General features: G+C 50.0%; 2 protein-coding genes and 1 pseudogene across 39 annotated transcripts in view; 2 read left to right on the top strand and 1 right to left on the bottom strand.

Annotated features, from left to right (window-relative positions):
• The window catches only part of Cercam (cerebral endothelial cell adhesion molecule), a 38305-nt gene extending 37024 nt beyond the window's left edge, over positions 1-1281 (top strand). For 8 of the 10 annotated variants that reach the window (XM_063283487.1, XM_063283488.1, XM_017591646.3 and 5 more), the window contains 2 exons: positions 302-554; positions 796-1268. In XM_063283487.1, coding sequence (XP_063139557.1) covers positions 302-554 — 253 coding nt within the window. In that variant the 3' untranslated portion in view covers positions 796-1268. Of the gene's footprint in view, positions 1-301 lie in introns of all 10 variants that reach the window. The other 2 variants (NM_001415688.1, XM_063283485.1) reach the window with 2 other exon arrangements.
• On the bottom strand, positions 995-5083 carry LOC134486067 (ATP synthase subunit g, mitochondrial-like; annotated as a pseudogene).
• A 118-nt stretch (positions 5084-5201) lies between these two features.
• Positions 5202-22844, top strand: part of Odf2 (outer dense fiber of sperm tails 2) — a 47339-nt gene continuing 29696 nt past the window's right edge. For 4 of the 29 annotated variants that reach the window (XM_017591519.3, XM_063283221.1, XM_039104449.2 and 1 more), the window contains exons 1-5: positions 6756-6980; positions 9296-9386; positions 10540-10665; positions 20810-20980; positions 22075-22235. In XM_017591519.3, the coding sequence (XP_017447008.1) occupies positions 6817-6980; positions 9296-9386; positions 10540-10665; positions 20810-20980; positions 22075-22235 (713 nt within the window). In that variant the 5' untranslated portion in view covers positions 6756-6816. Of the gene's footprint in view, positions 7640-7828; positions 8066-9295; positions 9387-10100; positions 10255-10539; positions 10666-20809; positions 20981-22074; positions 22236-22844 lie in introns of those variants that run through there. The other 25 variants (XM_063283223.1, XM_063283229.1, NM_001399108.1 and 22 more) reach the window with 21 other exon arrangements.

The following is a 22844-nucleotide window of genomic DNA, read 5'->3' on the forward strand; positions in this document are numbered from 1 at the left end:
CCGAAGTCACAGGCAGTAGAGAGCCACTTGATGTGGGTGCAGGAACCCTGAACTAGTAGTGACTGTTCCTACAGGCCTAGACATCTCCTCAGCCCCTGTCCCTGTGGTTTTGAACTCCATGACGTCCCTGTACTGAGCCTGCTTGTTCTCATCATGGGATATTAAAAATGTCACTTCCCAAGTAGCTGTGGGGACTAGTGGGCCAGTCAGAGGAACTGCAGATAGCCAAGGCCCCAGCTCCAGGTGGGAGTCAGGGAGAGGCTGTGTGAGTTCACTTAAGACTTCTTCTCCCACTTCACAGTGACCAGTACAAAGCACACTTCTGGCCTCGGGATCTCCAAGCCTTCTCAGCCAGGCCTCTGCTTGCTTCTCCCACCCACTATGCGGGAGACACCGAGTGGCTCAGTGACACGGAGACATCCTCCCCTTGGGATGACGACAGTGGCCGCCTCATTAGCTGGACTGGCTCTCAAAAGACCCTTCGTGGCCCCTACCTGCACCTGGCTGGCAGCAGTGGACATAGCCTCCACCCTCACCCTAGGGATGAACTGTAGGTGAGGCTGAACCTAGAAGAGAACCAGCCCATGGCCCCGACTTTTCTTCTCAGCTCTCTTCTCCTTCCTCCTGCTTCTCCCCTATCCTCAACCCACCTCTTCTCTCTCATTCTCTCTGATTTCTCTAGCTTTGTCTCCTTTTTGTTTTTGTGTCTGTCTCTCTACCTGTCTGTCTGTCTCTACAGCTGTTGACATCTTTGTCTGACTTTCCTTTTCCCTCCCTTGGCTCCTTGGCCCCTAGCCCAGGAGGTTCCAGCAGGAACTCCAAAGGAGCAATGAGAGCGGAGAGGAAGAGTTGACAGAGCCATCGGAAACCTGACTGCTAGCTTGGGCTCAGCCAGTCTTCTACCCTCTGGACCCATTCCAGGGTGGGAGAACCACTCATAGACAGAGTCCGTTCCTGAAGGTCACATTGAAGAGACTAAGACCCCAAGGCTCTTGACTCTGCATATAAATTTAGAGCCCAGTTAGCTCAAGGACAGGGGGGCCTCAGCCTTGGGGGTTTCAAGTTGGACAGAACCCAGAACCCTGGCCTCTCTGAGGACTCAGCTACTTTGCCTCCATCTACCTCCGCCTCGGCTCCCTCCCCGCTTCCCATCTAGGGCTCATTAGCACCTCTTTCCTGGCTGGTGGAAAGTGCAGGAAGATGGGAGGCATACCTGGTGCTCAACACACAGTAGGCCTTCAATAAAAGCTGTCTGCATTAGCACTTTATTTTTTACTAACAGTTGTGCCTCTTTTTGTCTCTCCAGGCCTGGGCAGGACACCCTCTGAGCCAGGGACAGAGGAAGGGCAGAGAAGGAGGGGGTCAGGCTAGCAGGCAGTTGCTTCCTGGTTGGTTCCTTTTGTTGGATGGAGGATGTAGCTCCTGAGAAGAAGGGGCTCCTGTTCTCTGCTCTCAGTTTGGGCCTGGACACAGTCCAGCCCGGGGTCTCACACTCTCACTCCTGCCCTTTGCTTTTCTGCCCTGTGTCTGCAATTCTAGTTCTGTAAGAAGCCAAGAGCTGGCTCTGGACAGCCAGGGTTCTGCTCTGACCGTAAAAAACAGTCCCAGCAGAAGGCACCCAGTGGTAGAGCGTTAACCTTGTGGGTCAGAGTACTCTTTGTTACTTCTGGACCCAAACGGAGAAAAGAGTTTGGGGAATTTAGACCCAATCCTGTAGACATAAGTTCTTTGCAAACTACTTTTAATAAGGGTTCAACCTCCCTTCTAGTCCACCGCTCAGCAGGGGCAGTGGAAGAGAAAATTTATTAGGATACATTTCAGCAGTAGTTCTTTGTGGGTGAGCTTGATCTCCTTGGGCAGCAGTTCAGTCCCGTAGCAAACACCAAACACGACTCAGCGGCTGCAGACCAGTCCTCTAGGCAGGCAGACACTAGGCAGCTGTAGTTCAGTCCTGAAGAGACCCCCAGGTTCGCCAGCCAGCCTGAGGCGAGGCTGCAGTAAGCTTCCTCAGAAACCTCATGAGCAGTTCTTGGGTGAGTTTCTCCCAATGGTGGCATCACCACAAGTTGAGCTCAACAATGCTATGTAAGGTGAACCAATGCATGGGTGTTGTTTAGGAAGAGTGGGGCTGTGCAGACCAAACCAATGCTCCCTCTCCCGCTGTCTGTGGGATCATATTTATACTCCTTCATCCCAGGTCCTTTACATGTCTGCTCCAGCAAAACATCTCCTTTGACATAACTTTGACTTTCCAAAGTAACCAGAAGTTTCCATCACAATCCAGATGCTATGGGTGCACCAATCTGAGGTAGCAGAGATGTTAGGGGCTACTCCACATGCTTCTGCCCTTCTACTTAAGAAACGGGACCCTCCTTCCCCCCACTAGTCACAAAGGACCAGGTTCCGGGCCTAGCAGCTGTCAAATGCTTGTACTCAGATGGCTGGAAGAGAGAGGGAGAGGGGAATCCCTTGTCTTGATTGTGGCTGCCTTAGCCTCTGCCAGTGCAGACAGGCTCCTTCCCTCAGAGGAGCTCCTTTCCACTTGTCTACCACAGCAGCCGTTGAGCATGAGTTATGTGAGCACCCAGTCCTGGCAGAATCCCCCTGGTACTTCCTGAGGCTGGGCTGCCAGTTGCTCCATTCCAGGGGAGAGAGGTTCATTCATCCTGTAAAATTTGATTGACTTCCCAGGGTGGGGTGGGGGTGGGGGTAGGTCCTAAGGATTCATCAGTAGGGCTGGGGATTTAGCTCAGTGGTAGAGCGCTTGCCTAGCAAGCGCAAGGCCCTGGGTTCGGTCCCCAGCTCCGAAAAAAAAAAAAAAAAAAAAAAGAAAAGGAAAAAAAAAAAAAGGATTCATCAGTAAATGAAACTGACGAAAATGAGGTGTCAGGTGGCCCTGGGTGTGGAACCCCCATCCAGCACACACAAGGTGTCTTCCATTACCAGTACTGAGGACAGCAGAGATCACAAAACAATGGAAGCCTGGTGGTGGGGACTGGAGAGATGCCTCAGCAGCCAAGAGCACCATCTTCCTTCAGAGGACCTGGGTTCAATACCTGGGTTCAATTCCACCACACACCTAATGGTCAACACTCTTAGACTCCACTCTGGCAATAAACAACAAAACAGGCATGGTGGGACACAAGGTGATCTAGTGCACAAAAGAGACAGGCAAGTCTCCATGAGTCCAGGTCAGCCAGAGCTATATAATGAAGTTATCAGAAAGAGGGGGGGGGGGAGAGGAATGAGAAGAAAGAGGAAGGAAGGAAGGAAGGAACGAACTTGGGTCCGCTGCTGCAAAGGGAGTACATGTGTTAACTACTGAGCTATCTCTCCACATGCTTTCTCGTCTTCCCCATTCTTGTGCAACCAGAGCAGAATTGCTTTTTCTCTTTTCCTCTGTCTTTCTCTTTCTTTCTTTCTTTCTTTCTTTCTTTCTTTCTTTCTTTCTTTCTTCCTTCCTTCCTTCCTTCCTTCCTTCCTGTTTTGTTGTTTATTGCCAGAGTGGAGAGTCTAAGATGTTATCCTTTACTCAAACCCTTCCACAGCTCTCCAGTGTGGGACAGTGAAAGACAGGACCCCACCATTAATCCTCACTCTAGGAGCTGAGGGTCCAAGAACTGACACCAATACCTGGCCTGTTTGGCACTTTATGGCCTAGTTCTGCTGACCTGGGCAGATATTACCACCGGATCATCACACTTCAGAGGACTGAACACTCCGTGGTGTTGCCCTATAGAACGTGAGACCTGGATGCGCTAACTCCATACCTGTTGCTCTCTGCTTAGAACACCCCAACCCCCTCTCAGTCACACTTGCACACAACTCTCAAGGCCTTAGCATCCCCAAAACCATTACCTATGAGACTAACTCCTGCCTGTCCTAGGTCCTGTTCCTTCCTCCCTCCTCCCCCACCTCCTCTAATCCCTGTCTGCCCTCTATTACAGTAACTGAAAGATCGTTGCAGCTCTTTGAAAGCTATCACCTAGCATCTCAGAGTGGTTTGCACCCAGAGGACATCCTGCCATTCAAAATACTAGCATGTGCTTCGCCTGGATTCTTTTTTTTTTTATTCGACAGCTAGTATTTTATTCAGATAGCAGTCTCATTCATTATGCATGGTCCAAGAACATTCAAATAAGAATTCAAATGGGAAGTTAAAGATTGATCTTCAAACATCATAGCCAACAATGCCACGTTTGCCTATGATCTCTCTGATATAAAACCACATCCACGCCTCAGTGGCCACCAAATCAGCAGCACAGCTTCCTTCACTGTGAGGTGTTGGAAGCCACCAGCTTTAGCACTGTGAATTATCTTGTTCACACTCTGAAGAGCTGTAGGGATTTCACCAGGGGTTGGGGGAGCCAGCTCAACTTTGGCATAGTGCCAAAATGTGACCAATAGCGTCTTTGAGTAAGTCACAGCAGCTGCCACCATCGATGGTGAGGTGCCTTCTCCTCAAAGTTATGGATGAACTTGGCCATGGTCTAAGGTGGAAGATACATCTCCCCGAACCACTGGCTGAATATCATCCCCAGAAGGTCATAAGTACACTTTAAGTTTCACTTATGTGTATGAATGCTTTCTCTGCGTGTGTGTATGCCCACTAGCTGAATGATTAGTCCCCTCTAGGGGTCAGAAGGGGCATTAGATCACCCAGAACTGAGTCACAGATAGTTGTGAGCCACCCTGTGGGTGCTAGGAACCAAAGTGAGGCACATTGCAGGAGCAGCCAGTGCTCTTAACCGCTGAGCCATTTCTCCAGTCCCTGCGTACAAAAATAAACCGTCTGCTTCCTTCCTCTTCTCACCTTACTACGGGTGTCCTTGAGGCTCTCTCAGCATCTCCCACACCTCCCCATTTCTAGCACCCTAGGAATGTTTCCTCTTTACAGTTTGTGTGTTAGGAAAGACTTCTTTTCTTTTCTTTCTTCCTTTTTTTTTTTTTTTTTTTTGGCTCTTCGAGACAGTGTTTCTTTGTGTATGTAACCTTGGCTGTCCTACAACTAGCTCTGTAGAACAGGTTGGCCTCAAACTCACAGACTGCTGCCTGCCTCTGTCTCCCAAGTGCTGGGATCAAAGGCATCTGTCACCATTCTCAAACCCTTTCTAACAAAAGTCAGAAACAGCGACTGTCAGGGAGGACTGTTTAGACTAATTAGATTGTTTAGTAAGGAATAGACAGCATAAAAACTTTACTTGTCCGGTTTCATTAGGATGGTAGGTCATGTACTCTTTTGAGACTGAATGGGAGGTGCTGATGTGCCTTGAAGGTAGCATGGGTTTACTTCAATGAATGAAGGCATGCTAAGGAATGAGCAACAATTCCACTTGGAGGTAGCAAAAGGACATTTCATTATTTCAACTAATTGTAAAGAGGTCTTGCTATGTAGACCAAGCTGGCCTCAAATTCCTGGCCAGATCACTTTGCGTCAGCATCCTGAATTCTGAGATTATAGGTGTGTGTACCACCATGCTTACAAAGGAGACACTTTACAGACATGTTTGACCTGGATCTTGAAGCAGGTTTATCTTAGGCAGCTAGAAGCTCGAATACATCCGAAGGCAGAACTGAAAGGCAGCTAAGGATGGGAAAGCATGTTGATGTTAAGGGAATTTCATTTTGTCGATTTTTCTCTATGAAATCCTGTATGGAATGCAGAAGAGACAAAAGTTTGGAAAAGCCACTATTGGTAATTGTCTAGAGAGAACAGTTGCTGGGCAGTGTGGAAACAATTATTCGTGGCGATTATAAAATGTACTGATCTAGGTTTTTGCTCAGGTCAGGCAAGGGCTCTAACTCGAGTCCCTATTCCCAGCTGTATGCTCTGGCGGAACCTCAGGATGGTAGGGATAGTTAGGACCGAGGGATCCAGACTGGATTTCAACTCAAGGCCATCTTCCTGCTTCATTGTTGAGATTACTGGCATGGAAAAAAAAAAGGCTCAGTTTGGTGGTGCACTCCTATAATCCCAGGGCTCAGGAAGAGAGGCAGATTTCTGCTCAAGCACAGCAGGTTCTACACCAGCCAGGGTTGCACGCACCAAATGAGCCGTCAAGGATTGACGAACAAATATGACATGGTAAGACTGCCCTGCCCGGTGTGAAGGTGGGAAGGTAGTTAAGGTTCAGGCTCCAGGGAGGACCTGGTGGGAGCATGACTGACTACTGTGTTGGAGTTAAGGTGTCAAGGAAAAGAGGTCTACCCAGCCCTGAGGTTGTTAAAAGTCTCAGAATCCAAGGCGGGAACGTGAGCCTCGTGACAGTCCCCCACGATCCGCTAACAGGGAAGCATAGTTGAGAAGATGGCGGCTCAGCAGAGAGAACCTCAGCAGAGTAGGTCCGTATAGAAGCGGCGGGCGGTGTGCAGGAGGGCAGCAGGAGCGAGGGGAGTGCGGCCTCTTCCTTGTTTGGGCCATGTGGGAGAGGGGCACAGTTTGGGTAATGTGCACAAGTTGTCTGCACTGAGTCGAGTAGGCACAGGGATGGCTTTCCGGAAGCCCCAGCCTGTCGCTTGTTCAGACTCCCTCTGCGTCCAGCTTCCTATTGTGTTTCGAGGGGAGCGCGTTAGGGCTCAGGAATCAGGAGGACCAGGGCAAAATGGCGGAGGGGACGCGGTGCCCTGAACGGTGGGGCAAGACCAGGCTGGCCAGCGAGGGAGGCGTCGTGTCTCCCTGGCGACGGGGCGGTGGACTAGCCTCGTGACCCGGAAGTGGGCGGAGCGTCCCTCGTGGGGCGGGGCATCTCTGTGACGCTGGGGGCTGGGCCTAAATGGCGAAACCCGAGAGGCTCTGGGGGGGGTTTGAACTGGCCAATGGGCGAGCTGCCGACCGGTTGTCGGAAAAGGAGGCGGAAGCGGGGAGGAGCCGCCGCGGGAGCCGGACTGCATCCGCCGCGGCGTCTCCATGGCACGACCCTGGCCTCCGACTTCAACGACTTCATAAGGAGACGGTTCTGGGCGCAGCCGTGCCGCTCTTGGTGAGAGGCCACGCGGCGGGGCAGGGCGTAGAGCGTCTCGGGTTCAAGCCCCGCGCTCCCGTCCCGGGGCTGGCTCGACTGGGCACCGTCCCCGCGTCTAGGCGCGCTCCTTCCTGCGTCCGAACCTGGCCCGCCCCGCTCCTCGTTGGGCGCGGGCCCTTCCTCCTCCCGCTAACGGGCGGGCCGGCCGCCTCCGTCCTCTCCGGGCCATCGGCAGCGCTCTTTCCCTCCTCTGCTGCCCTCGGGCAGGGCTGCGCCCTTCTATGGGCAGAACCCCGTTCCCTCTTGCCCGCTGGTGGGTGGCCATGCGCTCCATCCTCCCCGGAGGCCTCCCCTGCTCTCTGCGGGCTGGGCCGCAGCAGTTATATGCGCTCGGGGTGGGCAGGCCTCCGGGGACCCTCCTGGCCAACTCCGGGGATGCGGGTGATCCAGGAGCGGTCTAGCGGCCCAGGTCGCCTCTCCTAGGCCGCCACTCCTCCCCCTCCACCTATTGGTTCTCCCTGGTAGCTATTCTGCCGGGAACGCCCCTTCACCTGGGAGACAGTTGCCCCGGCATCGTCCCGAATATCCCTCCTGCTCCCTGCGCGGGTTCCCGCCCCTGGGGGGCCCACTTGGGGCCTAGCAGTTCTCACCTTCTTCGCACGCCAGGCAGCCCTCAGGTTTAAACCCTAGTAGTCTTCGGCCCGCTATTCTTCCCGGGTGGGGCCTGGGCATGCTGGTCGTTGTCCTCCTTTCAGTGACGTGCCCCCTCACTGTCCTGCCGCGCCCTCCACCTGCCTCCTGGCGGCGCACTCGGCACCCCGCAGGTCGCTCAGCCTCTCCTGTCTCCCTCCCTCCCACTTTGGCAGGACAGTTGCTGTGCGACTTGGACAGTAGAGGAGCGCCTCCCAAGTTTTCATCCAACTGCCACCCCCAAAGCTTCCACCCTCCTCCCCTCAGAGAGAGGACGTTTGATGCCCGGCCCCTGAGATTCTCATTGGCAAGCCCCTCTGGGTCCCCCTGAGCAGAGCCTGCCGACCCAATTGCCCAACTTTGCGGCTTTGATGCTTAGCCATGTCTGCCTCATCCTCAGGCGGCTCCCCCAGGTACAGCCAATGTGGGGGGCGCCTTTGCATTAGGGCAGGGAAAGGTGGTCAGGGCTCCCCAGGCCAGGCTCAATGGAAACTTTTTAAGTTTCCCAGGTACTGAACGTCTGGACCAAAAACACTTAAAAGTGACTTTGAAAGGGGAGGAGTAAAGTCATACAGGCTCACTCCCCTACAGCCTCCTAATAGCAACAAGATCACTCTTAACCGAGTATTACACTCTGAGTTCAGCTTGGCTTCAGACTCACTAGGTAGCCAAGTTGTCCTTGAATTCCTGACTCTCCTGCCTCCCTGTCCCATGTGGTGGCTTAAAAGCATTTTCCACCATGCCACCTCTAAACTAGTGTGGAAGTGAGCAGAGATGTTACTAGTAAGTAGAAGGGGGGGAAACTGAGTTTCTAAGCTTGAACATTCTTCTTCCGAGTGACAGTCCGGCTCAGTCAGTAGTAGTTTGTAAGCGAACTGAGCAAAGTGCATACCACAGTGCTGTTGCTTTAGGTTTTAGTATCTCCCCCCTACCCCCAAATAGTTGGTGAGGTCGGCTAAAGCTATCTGGGGACTGTAAGGAGGCAGTGGATAGGTTAGCTCTGATCATCCCAGCCCCTTCTCCCCCCATGCCTAGACTCTGGCTAACTCTGGAGTACACTCTGGCTGTTTTGCACTCCATGTTGGGCTGCATATGTAGAAGGCATATGCTTTTGTGTGGGCAGTGCTCGGACTGCGTTGGGAAGTGGGGTCTTCATGTGCTCCAGCAAACGTGTGAGCCTTCCTTTTATAAGCTTGTGTCACAGTGGCTCTGCTCTGGAGCTGAACGTCTCTTAGATTAGCCTTTCACTGAATGCTTCCCCAGAGGAACTTGGGGACGGGAACCCTTGTTGAGACTGGTGCCTTGGCAGCTTTTTTTTTTTTTTTTTTTTTTCTTTTCTTTTTCTTTTTTTTTTTTTTTTTTTTTTGTCACCTGATAGGATGACAGCACAAGGTCACAATACATGTGATGCGATGACAGGTTTAAAAGGCCAGACTGCAGACCCCCTTCACCTTGTATCCATCCCCCTGCTGGGCACACCATGCGTGCCTTGTGCTCATCTACAAGGAGCCAAGGGATTCAAGACTGGTTCTCGTGACTGCCAACTCAGTAGCCACCACATGCAGTGTGTCATTTCCCCAGAGCTGAGAAATAGGAGAGCCCTGGTTTTCTGCTCATAATCTGGTTCTTGTGCCCGGGTGCAGGTTTCCATCGTGTGGGAAGAACGGAGTAACGAGTCTCACACAGAAAAAAGTCTTGAGAACACCTTGTGGCGCACCCAGTGTAACTGTGACGGTAGGTGACCCTCACAACAGCACCCTCAGAACCGCTTTTGCCATCCTTTGCTGGGACTGCCCAGGGACTCTGTACAGAGCTGTTAAACATAGCCTGCTTGCTGATGGAGCAAGCTGTGAGGAGGTTGTCCTGATGTCCTTCCAGGGAAATCCCAACATCTTTAGAACAGCTGTTTTTAAAAAGAAAAAGAAAAAAAATTGAAAATCATGAGAGACATGGGATGGGAGCTGTTGGTGGGCAAGGCCGTTCCTGGGTACAGCTCTGCTCATGCTTTCTCTGGAGTCTGTACAACCTTCTCACTCTTGGCATCCCAATTAGCCTCTGTGCCCTAGGTTCTTACTTGCATGTGGCCTGCATGCATCTATGCCTTAACCATTTTGAGTGTTTCCCATACTAATTCGCATGCCTGGTTGGAAGGTACAGCTTTGCAGCTGACCTACACTAAGTCCAAGGAGGAGCTGCCCAATCCCTCTGGCTTGGGCAGAGTTGCAGCTCTGAGGATCCTGCTTGTGCTTTTAGAGAACCTTGTCCTGAGCTGGCCTGGAGGCTTTCAGCTGAGACCTCTGCAGAGTCTGCCCAAGTGACTTGCCTGCCTTGCTTCCTGCCTGCATGCCAGTAGTTGGTGGCTGTCCTGCTCACTTGGTGGCTGAGCTTTCAGGTGTCCTCCTAGAAGCCTCTGAGCTCTGTTTTTATGCCTAGTTTACTCATCCACAGATCGATCTTTTTTGTGTTGCCCTCCCCTGCCTGCCAGAAGTGAACCATGAAGGACCGATCTTCAACTCCCCCCTTACATGTTCATGTGGATGAGAACACTCCTGTCCACGTCCACATAAAAAAACTCCCGAAACCATCAGCAGCCAGCAGCCAGGTAGGAGCATGGCAGTGGGGCGAGGTCACAGCTGTGGATCAGGGCGCTCTCTTCCCGGCCCAGCCGCCTCGCACTTCTGACTCCAAAGGTTTGGGAGACACATTTTTTTCTGGAGGTCAGTTGCCTGGTTAGAAGGTAGGCCTCTGGTCTCCAGCAGCACCAGCAGCAGCAGCCGCAGCAACAGCATGACTCAGAAGAGACCTCTCTGCAAAGGTGGCATATGCTACCAGAGTGACACTGGGCAGCTGGGTCTGGCAATGATTCTAGTTTTGTCCCTCTCCACAGAAATCTCATAAGCGCGGAATGAAAGGGGACACCGTGAATGTACGGCGGAGTGTCCGGGTGAAAACCAAGGTACCTTGGATGCCCCCTGGAAAATCATCTGCCCGGCATGTGGGATGCAAGTGGGAGGTAGGCTCAGTCTTGTTCAGGCTTCTTCTCTTCTTGGACTGGTCAGTCAGATTCTAGCAGGCCTCAGACTTGGTATGATTGCAGAATTCCCGTGAGCCTCATTTACTGGGTGTCTTTGTAAACCCTGAAAGCTTAGGCACCACTTAGACCCTTGCAGCTTTGCTGTGTGGTAGGTCTTGCTGTTCTGCTGTAGAGATGAAACAGGTGGGAGCTAACCTGCCCAGAGTCCTACAGAGAGAGCAGCAGAACTGGAGTTAGGACTCTGTCTCATTCTGGAGACTGAACTCGGTCTCTGCTTTGCCACATGGATTTACGTGTCTGTCTTAGTGTCTGAAGTATAATTAACACTGAGGTTGGGGATGTGTGCATACACCAGCCTATAAAGTAGCAAAAAAAGTGGCCATACGGATGATACAAGGGTCTCATCCAGACAGCTTTGGAACAAATGAATTTTCTTCAGTGTTTGTAGCCAAGAGAATATGTCTTATGCTATACCTTAGCAGTGCATATCCATGTACCCGCTCAATCACCCACCCACTCATCTGTCCATCTGTCCATCTGTCTATCCATCTATCCATCCATCCATCCATCCATCCATCCATCCATCCATCCGTCTGTCCATCCACCAACCCACTCATCCGTCCATCCACCCATCCATCCATCTATCCACCAACTCACTGATCCATCCATCCACCCATCTGTCCACTCATCCACCCACCCACCCACTCATCCATCTGTCCATTCGTCCATCCATCCATCCACCAACCCACTGATCTGTCCATCCATCCGTCCATCCGTCCGTCTGTCCATCCATCCACCAACCCACTGATCTGTCCATCCACCCATCCATCCATCTGTCCATCCACCCACCCATCTGTCCATCCATCCGTCCATCCGTCAGTCCATCAATTCATCGACCCACTTGTCCATCCCTCCAACCATCCACTCATCCATCCACCTACCCATCCATCCACTCATCCACCCGTCTGTCTATCCATCCATCCATCCATCCATCCATCCATCCATCCACCCACCAACCCACTGATCTGTCCATCCACTCATCCATCCATCCACCCACCCACCCACCCATCCATCTACCACCAGCTCTAATCAGCCGTCCATTCAATGGCTCACATGTGGTGCACTTACTGAGACTTGCACTATGAGTTGTCCGCATGGATCTAGGTATGAGCCTGGCAAGATGCGCTTTATTATTCCTTTTAAGCGCATTGCAGTGAAGAACTTAGTGATAAGAAAAGGCTAAGATAGTTTCATTTATGTTCTGAACAAATTCCTCATTACCAGTAGAAGTAAAGATTTCAAAATAATGCTTAGGTGAGCTACCACCTTTTTTTTTTTTTTAATTTATTTTATTCTATGTATGAATACACTGTAGCTGTCTTCAGACACCAGAAGAGGGCATCGGATTCCATTACAGATGGTCATGAGCCACCATGTGGTTGCTGGGAGTTGAACTCAGGACCTATGGAAGAGCAGTCAGTGCTCTTAACCACTGAGCCGTCTCTCCAGCCCGAGCTGCCACCTTTAATTCCAGCACACAGCACTTGGGGAAGCAGAAGCAAGCAGGTGGCTTTCTGAGTTTGAAGCCAGCCTAGTCTACTTAGTAAATTCCAGACCAGCCAGGGTTACATGGTGATAACCTTGACTCACACAAAACAAAACTTGCTCTGCCTGATCTTTCAGAGTTAGTCTTTTTCTTACACTTTGTTACTCTGAAAATGAGAAACCCCCAAAGTGGATGTAATTGTGACATTCATAATCATACCACATGGGTTTGACTCTTTGCCAGTTTACTCACAGGGAATCTGGGTATCCTCTGGAATGCACGGAAAGTGTTATGAACAGTTTAAAAACACAAGGAAGATGGGCATTTCTGGCTGGGGGGGTAGCTCGCTTGAGTGCATGCTTAGTATGTCTGAGGCCCTGGGTTCCGTGCCCTGGTACTGCCTTCCTAAAAGGTCCTGCTCCCTCAGAAGGAGACTGAAATAAAAATGGTCCCTTACCATGTTTTACTGCCTTAGTAGTAACCATTGAAAAGTAAACTCTTGCTGAGTGTGGCTGTATACTTCTTGAATTCCCACACTCAGGAGGCAGAGGCAGGTGGATCTCTGTGAGTGTGAGGCCAGCCTAGTCTACAAAGCAAGTCCAGGGGAGCCAGAACTAGTTACACAGAAAAACCCTTTTCAAAAAAACCAACCTACCAACCAACCAAAAGAAAAAAAAAAATTGAAACATTAATTTACAGGGTATACCAGATGTCATGGTGAGTGCCTATAATCCCAGTTTTTGGGAGGCTGAAGCAGGAGGATTGCTAACAGAGGCCAGCTGGGACTTAGTGAGGCTTTGTCTTAAAATTAAAAATAAATTGGAATAGGGGGCTGGGGATTTAGCTCAGTGGTAGAGCGCTTGCCTAGGAAGCGCAAGGCCCTGGGTTCGGTCCCCAGCTCCGAAAAAAAGAACCAAAAAAAAAAATGAAGTGGAATAAAAAAGGGAAGGTATCATTTTTATTGGCTAGAAAGGAGTTTAAAGCTAGAGAGATGCTGCGGTTAAGGTCACCAACTGCTCTTGCAGAAGGCCAGGACTCAGTCCTTGCACCCACATGGAACCTCACGTCCCTCACTCAAGCTACTCTGCTCTCCTTCACACTCCCTCCTCCCGGCCTCTGCATGTACGACGCACACACGCTGAGCAGACAGAAACAGGCAAAACATGCATGCACATAAGTAAAAGAGTAAAACAGCCAGGCAGTGGTGTCCACACCTTTAATCCCAGCACTCAGGAGGCAGAGGCAGGTGGATCTGCGTTTGAGGCCAGCCTGGTCTACAGAGCCAGTTCCAGGACAGCCAGGGCTACACAGAGGACCCTGCTTCTAAATAAGTAGTAAGTGAACAAACAAACATCTTTAAAAAATGAAAACCGTAAAAATAAAAATTTCAGAAGAGGGGTTGGGGATTTAGCTCAGTGGTAGAGCGCTTAGGAAGCGCAAGGCCCTGGGTTCGGTCCCCAGCTCCGAAAAAAAGAACCAAAAAAAAAAAAAAAAAAAATTCAGAAGAGAAAGGATGAGCTCTTGCTCTCCTGCCCTTGTTCCTTTCCCCTCTTTCCCCTCTCCATTCCCTTCCCCATCCTACATGCTCATAGTCAGCCTCTACTCTATGGTCTTTCTCTGCCTCTCTCTCAAGGCCTTTCCCCATACCCTGAATAAACTCATTTTGATACTAAAAAAAGAAGAGAAAGATGTACAAGAGTACAGTGGTCCCATGTGGTCAGGCACACTAAGTCAAGAAGTTCATAAGACATTGTTGCCGTTGAAACAGGATCTCAGGTATCTTAGGCTGGCTTCAAACTTTATACTTAGCTGAGGATGTACCACTGTGGGCCTCATGCCCCTGGAGGCCTGCGAAGGCATCAGATTTCTTGGAACTGGGGTTACAGATGATAACTAACTTGGTAGATGGTAACATGCCAGCTTGTGAGCTGGCTTGTGGGTGCTGGAATCAAAAGGTCCCTGGGGAAGATGAGCCAGTGCTCTTCACTAGGGGACTATTGCGCCAGCCCCAGTATTTATGTACGTATGAAGCAGGCAGTGCTCTGAGGCAGAGGATCCTCGCTCCGGCCTCAGCATCTGTGTTTATCTAGGTGTTTGTGGGAGCCGACGTCAGTGCAGTGCCTCAGGTTCTCGAGGCTTTGCATTGCCCTGGAGTCGGTTGTAAATGGCAGTTGCTCTGAATCACTGGACATGGGTACCAACAACTGAACCCCCGTCCTCTTAGTGCTGAGCTGTTTCTTACTCCATCAGATCTTTCCTGTTTTTACTTTTTTTTTTTTTTTTTTTTTTTTTCTTTTTTTTCCGGAGCTGGGGACCAAACCCAGGGCCTTGCGCTTGCTAGGCAAGCGCTCTACCACTGAGCTAAATCCCCAACCCCCTGTTTTTACTTTTTGAGACAGGGTCTTATTGTTTATTCCTAGCTGGTCTGAAACTCACCGTGTACCTTCCACTGGCCTCACACTCAGAGCTCTGCCTGCCTCTGCTGAGATCTGTACCATCATGTCCAGCCTTCCAGCCCCTGTACCCCTTTTTTGAGACAGTGTCTCTATTATGTAGCTCTCTGGCTGTCCTGAAATGCACAATGCAGACCATGCTGGCCTTGAACTCCCAGAAGTCCACCTGCCCTTTGCCTCTAGAGTGCTGAGATTAAATGCCTGTGCTGCCACACCCAGCTGCTGCCCTTTTTACAAATTAAAAAGGTGTGTGTGGATACATGTGCAGATGCATGTACTCAAGGTGGCGAAAGGACAGCCTTGGGCTGGAGAGATGGCTCAGAGGTTGAGAGCACTGCTCTTCCAAAGGTCCTGAGTTCAATTCCCAGCAACCACATGGTGACTCACAACCATCTAGAATGGGATCTGGTGCCCTTTCCTGACATGCAGACATACATGAAAAAACACTGTGTATATAGTGAATACATAGATCTTTAAAAAAAAAAAAAAGGGAAGGACAGCCTTTAGTGTTGTTACTCGGGAGATTTCAACTTGTTTTTTGGGGACAGGGTCTCACAGAACCTGAAACTTGCCAAGTAGGTGAGGCTGGCTGGCCATTAAGCCCCATGGATCCTGCTGCCTTGCTCCCCAGAGCTGGAGTCGTAGGCATTGCCACCAAGCCTAGGAGTTCTGTGTAGGAACTCAGGTCTTCATGCTTGTGTGGCAAACACTTTCCTGATTGAGCTGTTTCCAGCCCTAACTTTAACTTGTGATCCTCCTGTCTCTACTCCTCAAGTGCTGGACCTAGATGCACACACCACTGCCCCTGGTTTTCTGTGGTCCTGGGGATTGAGCCCAGGGCTTCACACACTCAGCAAACCCTCTTATCAACTGAGCTACATCTCTAGCCTATTAATAGATGGTTTAAAAATCGCATTCATTTGTGTGTGCATGCAGGTCAGAGGGTAACCTGGAGAGTTGGTTCTGGCCTTCGACCATACGGATAGAGTTGGCCTCTCTTTGCACAGAAGTGATGTGTCTGTAACTTCTGTGCAGGCAAGCTGATTGACTGGTGCTCAGAAGATCTGTAGGCTGTGGAGAGCAGCACTGCTTGCCTCCCAGCATGGCGTGTGTTACTGCTGTTTCCTTTTGTTTTATGAGACAGCCTCATGTTGTCCCAGCTGACCTGGAAGCCTCTGTATAGCTGAGACTGGCCTAGAACTGATCTTTTTGCCCTCACATCCAGGTTGCTAGGATGCCAGGTACCTGCCAGAACACCCGGCTTCCAGCTCCCACCTCCGCGGTGCTTCATTATACTGTATATTCTTACTGCTATTGTTGTTGTTTCAAATTCTGTTTTAGTTATTTTGAGCCAGTCTCACTATACTACTCTAGTTAACTTGAACTTGGTGATGCACCCGCTATGTATGGCAGAGTTTCTGTTAGTAAGCTTCATATTATACCACTTTTCCTCTGTTGGTTTGGCTCTTTGAGACAGGGTCTCTCTGTAGTCGTGGCTCTCCCGGAACTGTGTCGATCACCTGCCTCTGTCTGCTGAGTGCTGGGATTGAAGGTGTTTGCCACTATGCCTACCAACATCTTTCTAGCTGGGCAGTGGGGACTCACACCTTTAATCCCAGCACTTGAGAGGCAGAGACAGGCAGATCGAGTGAGGTCGAGGACAGCCAGGTCTACAGAGTGAGTTCCAGGACAGCCAGGGCTACAGAGAGAAAGCGAGTTTTGAAAAACAAAAAACAAAAGAAAAACCAAAAAACCCTTCCAGAAAGTGAAGAGGCCTACTGTGATGGTAAAGATCTGTAATCGAAGCACTGAGAAGGCCGAGGAGGCAAGAAGGTTGCTGTGCGTGAGGCCAACCCAGGCTACAGGACCCTGTGTCAGTCAGAAAAAAGTCAAAGCATGTGAGACATTGTCACTCACAGCTGTGCTGTCAGCATGCAGAAGTATGAGATAGGAGAATTGTCAAAAGCTTGAGGCCATTCTAGTCTACACAGTCAAGTCAGGCCAGCCTGGATCCACCCACCCACCTCCTCTGCTAAATGGTGGGTTATGCTTGTAATCTTAGCACTGGATAGCACTGGATAGCCTAGGCTACTATGTGAGACTATTAAACACATAACAAGAGCCTTTAGTCTCGGGGTTGGGGATTTAGCTCAGTGGTAGAACACTTGCCTAGCAAGCACAAGGCCCTGGGTTCGGTCCCCAGCTCCAAAAAAAGAAAAGAAAACAAAAAACAAAGAGCCTTTAGTCTCAGCACTCGGGATGCAGAGGGAGGTAGATCTGAGTTTGAGGCCATCCTGGTCCACAGAGCCAGGAATTCCAGGAACCAGGGCTTCACAGAGAAACCATGTCTCTCGAAAAACCAAAACACAAAACACAAGAAGGTGGGGGTGGGGCTGGCAACAAGATGCTCTGTGTGTAAAAGAACTTGCAGCAGCCAAGTCTGATGATCCAGAGTTTAGTCCCTGGGATCCACATGGTTAAAGGAAAGAAATGTTGCTGAGAGTGGCTGGTCAAGGTATAGTCTTATTCAAGTCTGGTGATCTGATCTAAATTTCTATAAATCACGGAGGGGTAGATGTCAAGCACCAGCCTCAAAAAGTTTTCCTCTGACCTGCACATGTATACCATGGCATGCACAAGTACGTACACACACACACACACACACACACACACACACACACACACACACGCACATTAATTTTAGTTAAAAAAAGAGAGATGCTGCGGAAAGTACCCTTCCTGTTGCTGTAGGTTGCTGGGAGAAATAGTCCTGTCCCTTGCCTGGAAGCTTAATTGTAACGAGTTCATCCCCTTCCTGGTGCTGCCTGGAAAGCCCTGACGCATGCTTTACATTTTGAGCAGAAGGGAAAGGTCCCGGGAAGTTCACATTTGGGATAGAGCCACAATCAGAGCAGAGGCTGTCATAATTCCTGAGGGCACATTATTTACATGTGTGAGTGCTTTGTTTGCATTGCATGCATGTGCATCATGTGTGTGCTTGGTGTCACACAGGTCAGAAGAGGGCGTTAGATCCCCGGGTCGATGGCTGTGAGCCACCATATTGATGTTAGGAATTGTGCATCATCTGTGCTCGGCAGAGGCTCCAGGCTCAGTTCCCAGAATTGACCAGCATTCCAGTTCCAGGGACATGCAGTGTCCATGGAGCTCAGGAAAGAAATGAGATTGACAGGCAGTTATGAACCATCCTGTGAATGCTGGGAGTCAAACCTGGGTCCTCTGCAAGAGCAACAAATGCTCTTAACCACTGAACCGCTGCTCCAGCCCTACCTGAGGTGGTATTGTTGATCTGTTGTTTTTGTTGGTACTGGGGAATGACTCAGTCTCAGTGAGGCATGCACCCTACCACCGAGCTACATCCCTCGCCATTGTTGGACCCCTTCCCCATTATTTGTCTGTAGAAGAAAGAAGATCTAAGTTTTCTCAGTCTTTTAACTTTTTTTTTTTTTTTTTTTTTTTTTTTTTTGGAGCTGGGGACCGAACCCAGGGCCTTGCGCTTGCTAGGCAAGCGCTCTACCACTGAGCTAAATCCCCAACCCCTTAACATTTTTTTTAATATTTATTTTTATATATATATGACTAGTCAGTCTTCAGACACACCAGAAGAGGGCATCAGATCCCGTTACAGATGGTTGCTGGGAATTGAACTCAGGACCTCTGGAAGAGTAGTCAGTGCTCTAAACCAGCCCTTTTTAAATTTTTTTTTTCTTGGTTCTTTTTTTCGGAGCTGGGGACCGAACCCAGGGCCTTGCGCTTGCTAGGCAAGCGCTCTACCACTGAGCTAAATCCCCAACCCCTTAACATTTTTTTTAATATTTATTTTTATATATATATGACTAGTCAGTCTTCAGACACACCAGAAGAGGGCATCAGATCCCGTTACAGATGGTTGCTGGGAATTGAACTCAGGACCTCTGGAAGAGTAGTCAGTGCTCTAAACCAGCCCTTTTTAAATTTTTTTTTTCTTGGTTCTTTTTTTCGGAGCTGGGGACCGAACCCAGGGCCTTGCGCTTGCTAGGCAAGCGCTCTACCACTGAGCTAAATCCCCAACCCCCCTTTTTAAATTTTTTAAAAGATAGGTTGTCATTGCATAGCTGATGTGAAACTCCCTGTGTAGATCAGGCTGACCTCTAGTTCATGGGGAACTCCTCAGTGCTGGGAGTACAGATGCAGGCCACCGGCCCAGCTTCCAGTTTGTCTCTGGCCTATTCTCATCATCACCTCTTTTCCAGAGTAACCTTTGCCCTGGCCTTTCCCATCACAGTTTCACTTTTGCATGAATTTTTTATTATTTATTTCATGTGCATGAGTGCCTGTTTGTGTGTCCTTGTACCCATGTGCATGCAGTGCCAGCAGAGGCCAGAGAGGGTGTCAGGTCCCCTGGGACTGGAGGTACAGAGAGGTGTGAGCAGCCCATGTCATCAAATACTCTAAACCCCTAAGCCAGTCTCTGGCCCTGCTTTGTTTTTTTTTTTAAGATTTATTTTATTTATATGAGTACACTGTAGCTGTCTTCAGACGCACCGGAAGAGGGCATCGGATCCCATTACAGATGGTTGTGAGCCACCGTGTGGTTACTGGGAATTGAACTCAGGACCTCAGGAAGAGGTCTTTACCGCTGAGCCATCTCTCCAGCCCCCCTGCTTTGCTCAGGATTAAATAAAAGGCCTGTGTGAACTAGCTACCCACTGAGCTACCCTTCCAGGCTCTCGCTCCTTTAAAAACAGAGTTGTATTCATACTCTGAATTCTTATCTTCTCAGAAGTGGACTCGTTCCTTTGCTGTCATTAAGAATTAAGGCACATTTTTCTTAGGACCACAGAAGCTGTTTCTGTAACTTTTTTGTTTTTGTATTACTAGGGGTTAAAACACTTCCTTTGATGAGCTCTTGCTATGTTGCCCAGGCTGGCCTAAATCTATAGGCTCAAGTGATTCTCCTGCCTCAAATTTTGCAGTAACTGGGACTAAAGATGTAGTGTTAATTTTTATTTTATTTTGTTTCTGAGACAGGGCTGGCCTTGAACTTGCTGTGTAGTGGAATTTATATGATCCTCCTGTCTCACCTCTCGAGTGAGAATACAGATGTGAGCCACCCCTCCCAGCTGCTTGCTTTGTGCTAGGGATGGAGCCTAGGGCCGTTGAGCTAGCTTGTTTTGTCTTTAAGTTACATTTATCTAATTCGGCTTCTATGTCTACTTATGGCTGGCCTGGAACTCACTCCGTAGACCAGGCTGGCCTTGAATTCATGGAGATGCACCTGCCTCTACCTCCTCAGTGGTCAGATGGCAGAGTATGTACTTGTGAGTGTCTGCAGATATTTCAGGGACACCAGAAGAGGGCTTCAGGCTCCCTGGAAGGGACTAACAAGGTAGTTGGGAGCAACCTGATGTCCTGCGAGCAGACTTTGTCCTCTGCACGATCAGTGCACACCCTTAACTGCTGAGCCGCCTCTCTAGCTCTTGTTAGCCCTCTGTTTTATTGTGTAGGTGTTTTGCCTGAGTGTCCATAAAGCACTGCATGTATGTCTTGGACGCCAGAGGAGATGTGTCACATCTCTTCAACTTTTGGAGGCAGGGCTTCTCTGTGTAGTCCTGACTGTCCTGGAACTCTGTAGACCAGGCTGGCCTCAAACTTAGAAATCCATCTGTCTCTGCCTCCCAAGTGCTGGGATTAAAGGCGTGTGCCACAACCAGCATGTGTCTGTTTCTCTCATTTTCTCTTTTTTAAAAGGTAGAGTGTTTCTTTATGTTGCCTGATCTGGTCTTGAACTCCTCTTGCAGAAGTCTTAGCCTCCCAAGTAGCTGGGACTATTCAGGCACACAGCCCGCAGACCTGGCCTTCTTATCTCAGCATTCTAACCCATGCCTTTTTTTTCAATGTTAGAAATTCTTCAAAACCATCCTTTAGATTTGGGTAGGTAATGTTTACTTCGGGAGGGTCTGGAGTGGTTGGTTCCTGGGCAGGACCTCTGGGTTGCCACTGGCTTGTGTTGGCTCTGCCCACCACTTTAGCAGTCAGCAAGCCTCCAGTGAGCAAATAACTACAATGGAATTCTGTCAGAGGCTTGGCCTTAGCGGCTTATGTGTCTCTCCCTCCTTTGCCTCAGAATCCACCTCATTGCCTGGAGATCACACCACCATCTTCAGAAAAGCTGGTCTCGGTGATGCGATTGAGTGACCTTTCTACAGAAGACGACGATTCTGGTCACTGTAAGATGAACCGTTACGATAAGAAGATTGACAGTCTAATGAACGCGGTCGGTTGTCTCAAATCTGAGGTGAGGGGCTACGGGGTTAGACAGCTGGCACCCTGAGAACAACCAGTTTGGGCTAAGCTGCTTAGCTAGTGGATCCTTCCCACAGGCTGCCTCCGTGGATCTCCTGCCTGTCCTCAGCAAGCCTTCTTCGCATGGCATCTGTTTGGAGTGGTCAGTGGGCAGCTTGAGTTTCCACCATGCTGGGAGCCCTCTCTGAATACTTAGCTTTTCTGGCACTCTGAGTGGGTGGCCAGATTTGGTTCACATCATCGGTGAAGGTCCTGTGTTAGCCCTTATTCATTTGTTGTGTGAGGCATCATTACATAGCTCTGGCTGGCCTCAGACTTAAGCCATCCTCTAGTGCCTGCTGAGGGCTGCAGTTTCAGGAGTGTGCCGCTCTCTGGCTCAGGGCTTCCACCTAGATAAAGTGTCTGTAAAACAGAGAGCACAGCCTTTTCTGCTTAGAAAGGCTGAACAGGAATAGAGAAGACAGAGGAAATCTCTCTTCGCATGTGGCAGGGACACTTGTGAGGAGGGAGATGGGAATGGGGCTGGAAATAGCCCCTATGTGGACCCTGACCAGGAAGCAGGGAAGGCTGGCATTAAAAGCCAGGTCTTGACTGCTTAAGGGACCTGTTTGTTTTTTTTTTCCGGAGCTGGGGACCGAACCCAAGGCCTTGTGCTTGCTAGGCAAGCGCTCTACCACTGAGCTAAATCCCCAACCCCGACCTGTTTCTTTTTAACTCTCCACTCTACTGGAGGTTCTAAGACCTTTCTGGCAACAGGCCCTCTGACCTCCATAGCTCACTGTGCTTTTTTTGTGACATCTTCCCTCCTGTGGCATGCCAACTGTACTACTGTTGCTGCCTGGCCCCACCCCTGGCTAGCACGCATCACTCAGCTTCTTTGTACTCAGGTTTTTCATGTACAGACAGGGTAGACTGTATGCCTGGAGGAAGAGGACAGTCAATGTTTGTGTGACTGTTTACGGGACAATGTCTGGAAGCTCCCAGGCACAGAGCCCTATCACTTTTCTTGGTGGGGTGACATGGAACAGTGGGTCTTCAGGGACGAGCCATCCTTTTGGTTTCCCTTTCCTGTGTCCCCTTCCCCAGGTCAAGATGCAGAAAGGTGAACGCCAAATGGCCAAAAGGTTCCTGGAGGAGAGGAAGGAAGAACTGGAGGAGGTAGCACATGAGCTTGCAGAGACGGAGCATGAGAACACAGTGCTCAGACACAACATCGAGCGCATCAAGGAGGAGAAGGACTTCACCATGTAAGGGACCCAGGCGGGGTTCACGCCTTCCGGCTGGCCCAGAGCCCTAAAAGCAAAATGAAGACAGTGGAGGGAGGCAGCTCTAGGAGTGCCAGTCAGGGAGCCAGCGTATCATGCGGCTGGCTCCGGGGGCAAAGGAAGCCCCAGCGGTGGCGGTGTGGATAGTGGACAGAGAACTCCTTTAAACAGGATGTTGGGGAGGCAGGACTGTAGGGTTAGGCAGGGGGCATTGGAAGAAATGTGGAGAACACTTTGTGGGGAGACCCAGGGTAGCCATCATTTACCCTGAGCAATAGAGAGTAGGTCAGGGCTGGCTGCAGAGGGTGAAAGCAGCCACAGAAGTTCCAGGCATGTGGAGTTGGCATGTTTTTTATGTATATACTTGTAGGTATAGAATCCAAGGCCTGGGCATGCTCAGCGCTTGACCTCTGAGCCATAACCCCCGAGCCTGTTGGGTAACACTTGTAGGATGTGGGGGACACTTTTAAAAGCTGAGCAGTGACCAGGCGTGGCCGGCACATGCCTGTAGACACAGTACCAGGATGTAGATCCAGCAGGATTGTGAATTGAAGCCCAATCCTTGTGGCATAGTAACTTTTAAAGCCAGCC

Source organism: Rattus norvegicus, chromosome 3 (assembly GCF_036323735.1).
Source record: "Rattus norvegicus strain BN/NHsdMcwi chromosome 3, GRCr8, whole genome shotgun sequence".
Lineage (NCBI taxonomy): Eukaryota > Metazoa > Chordata > Mammalia > Rodentia > Muridae > Rattus > Rattus norvegicus.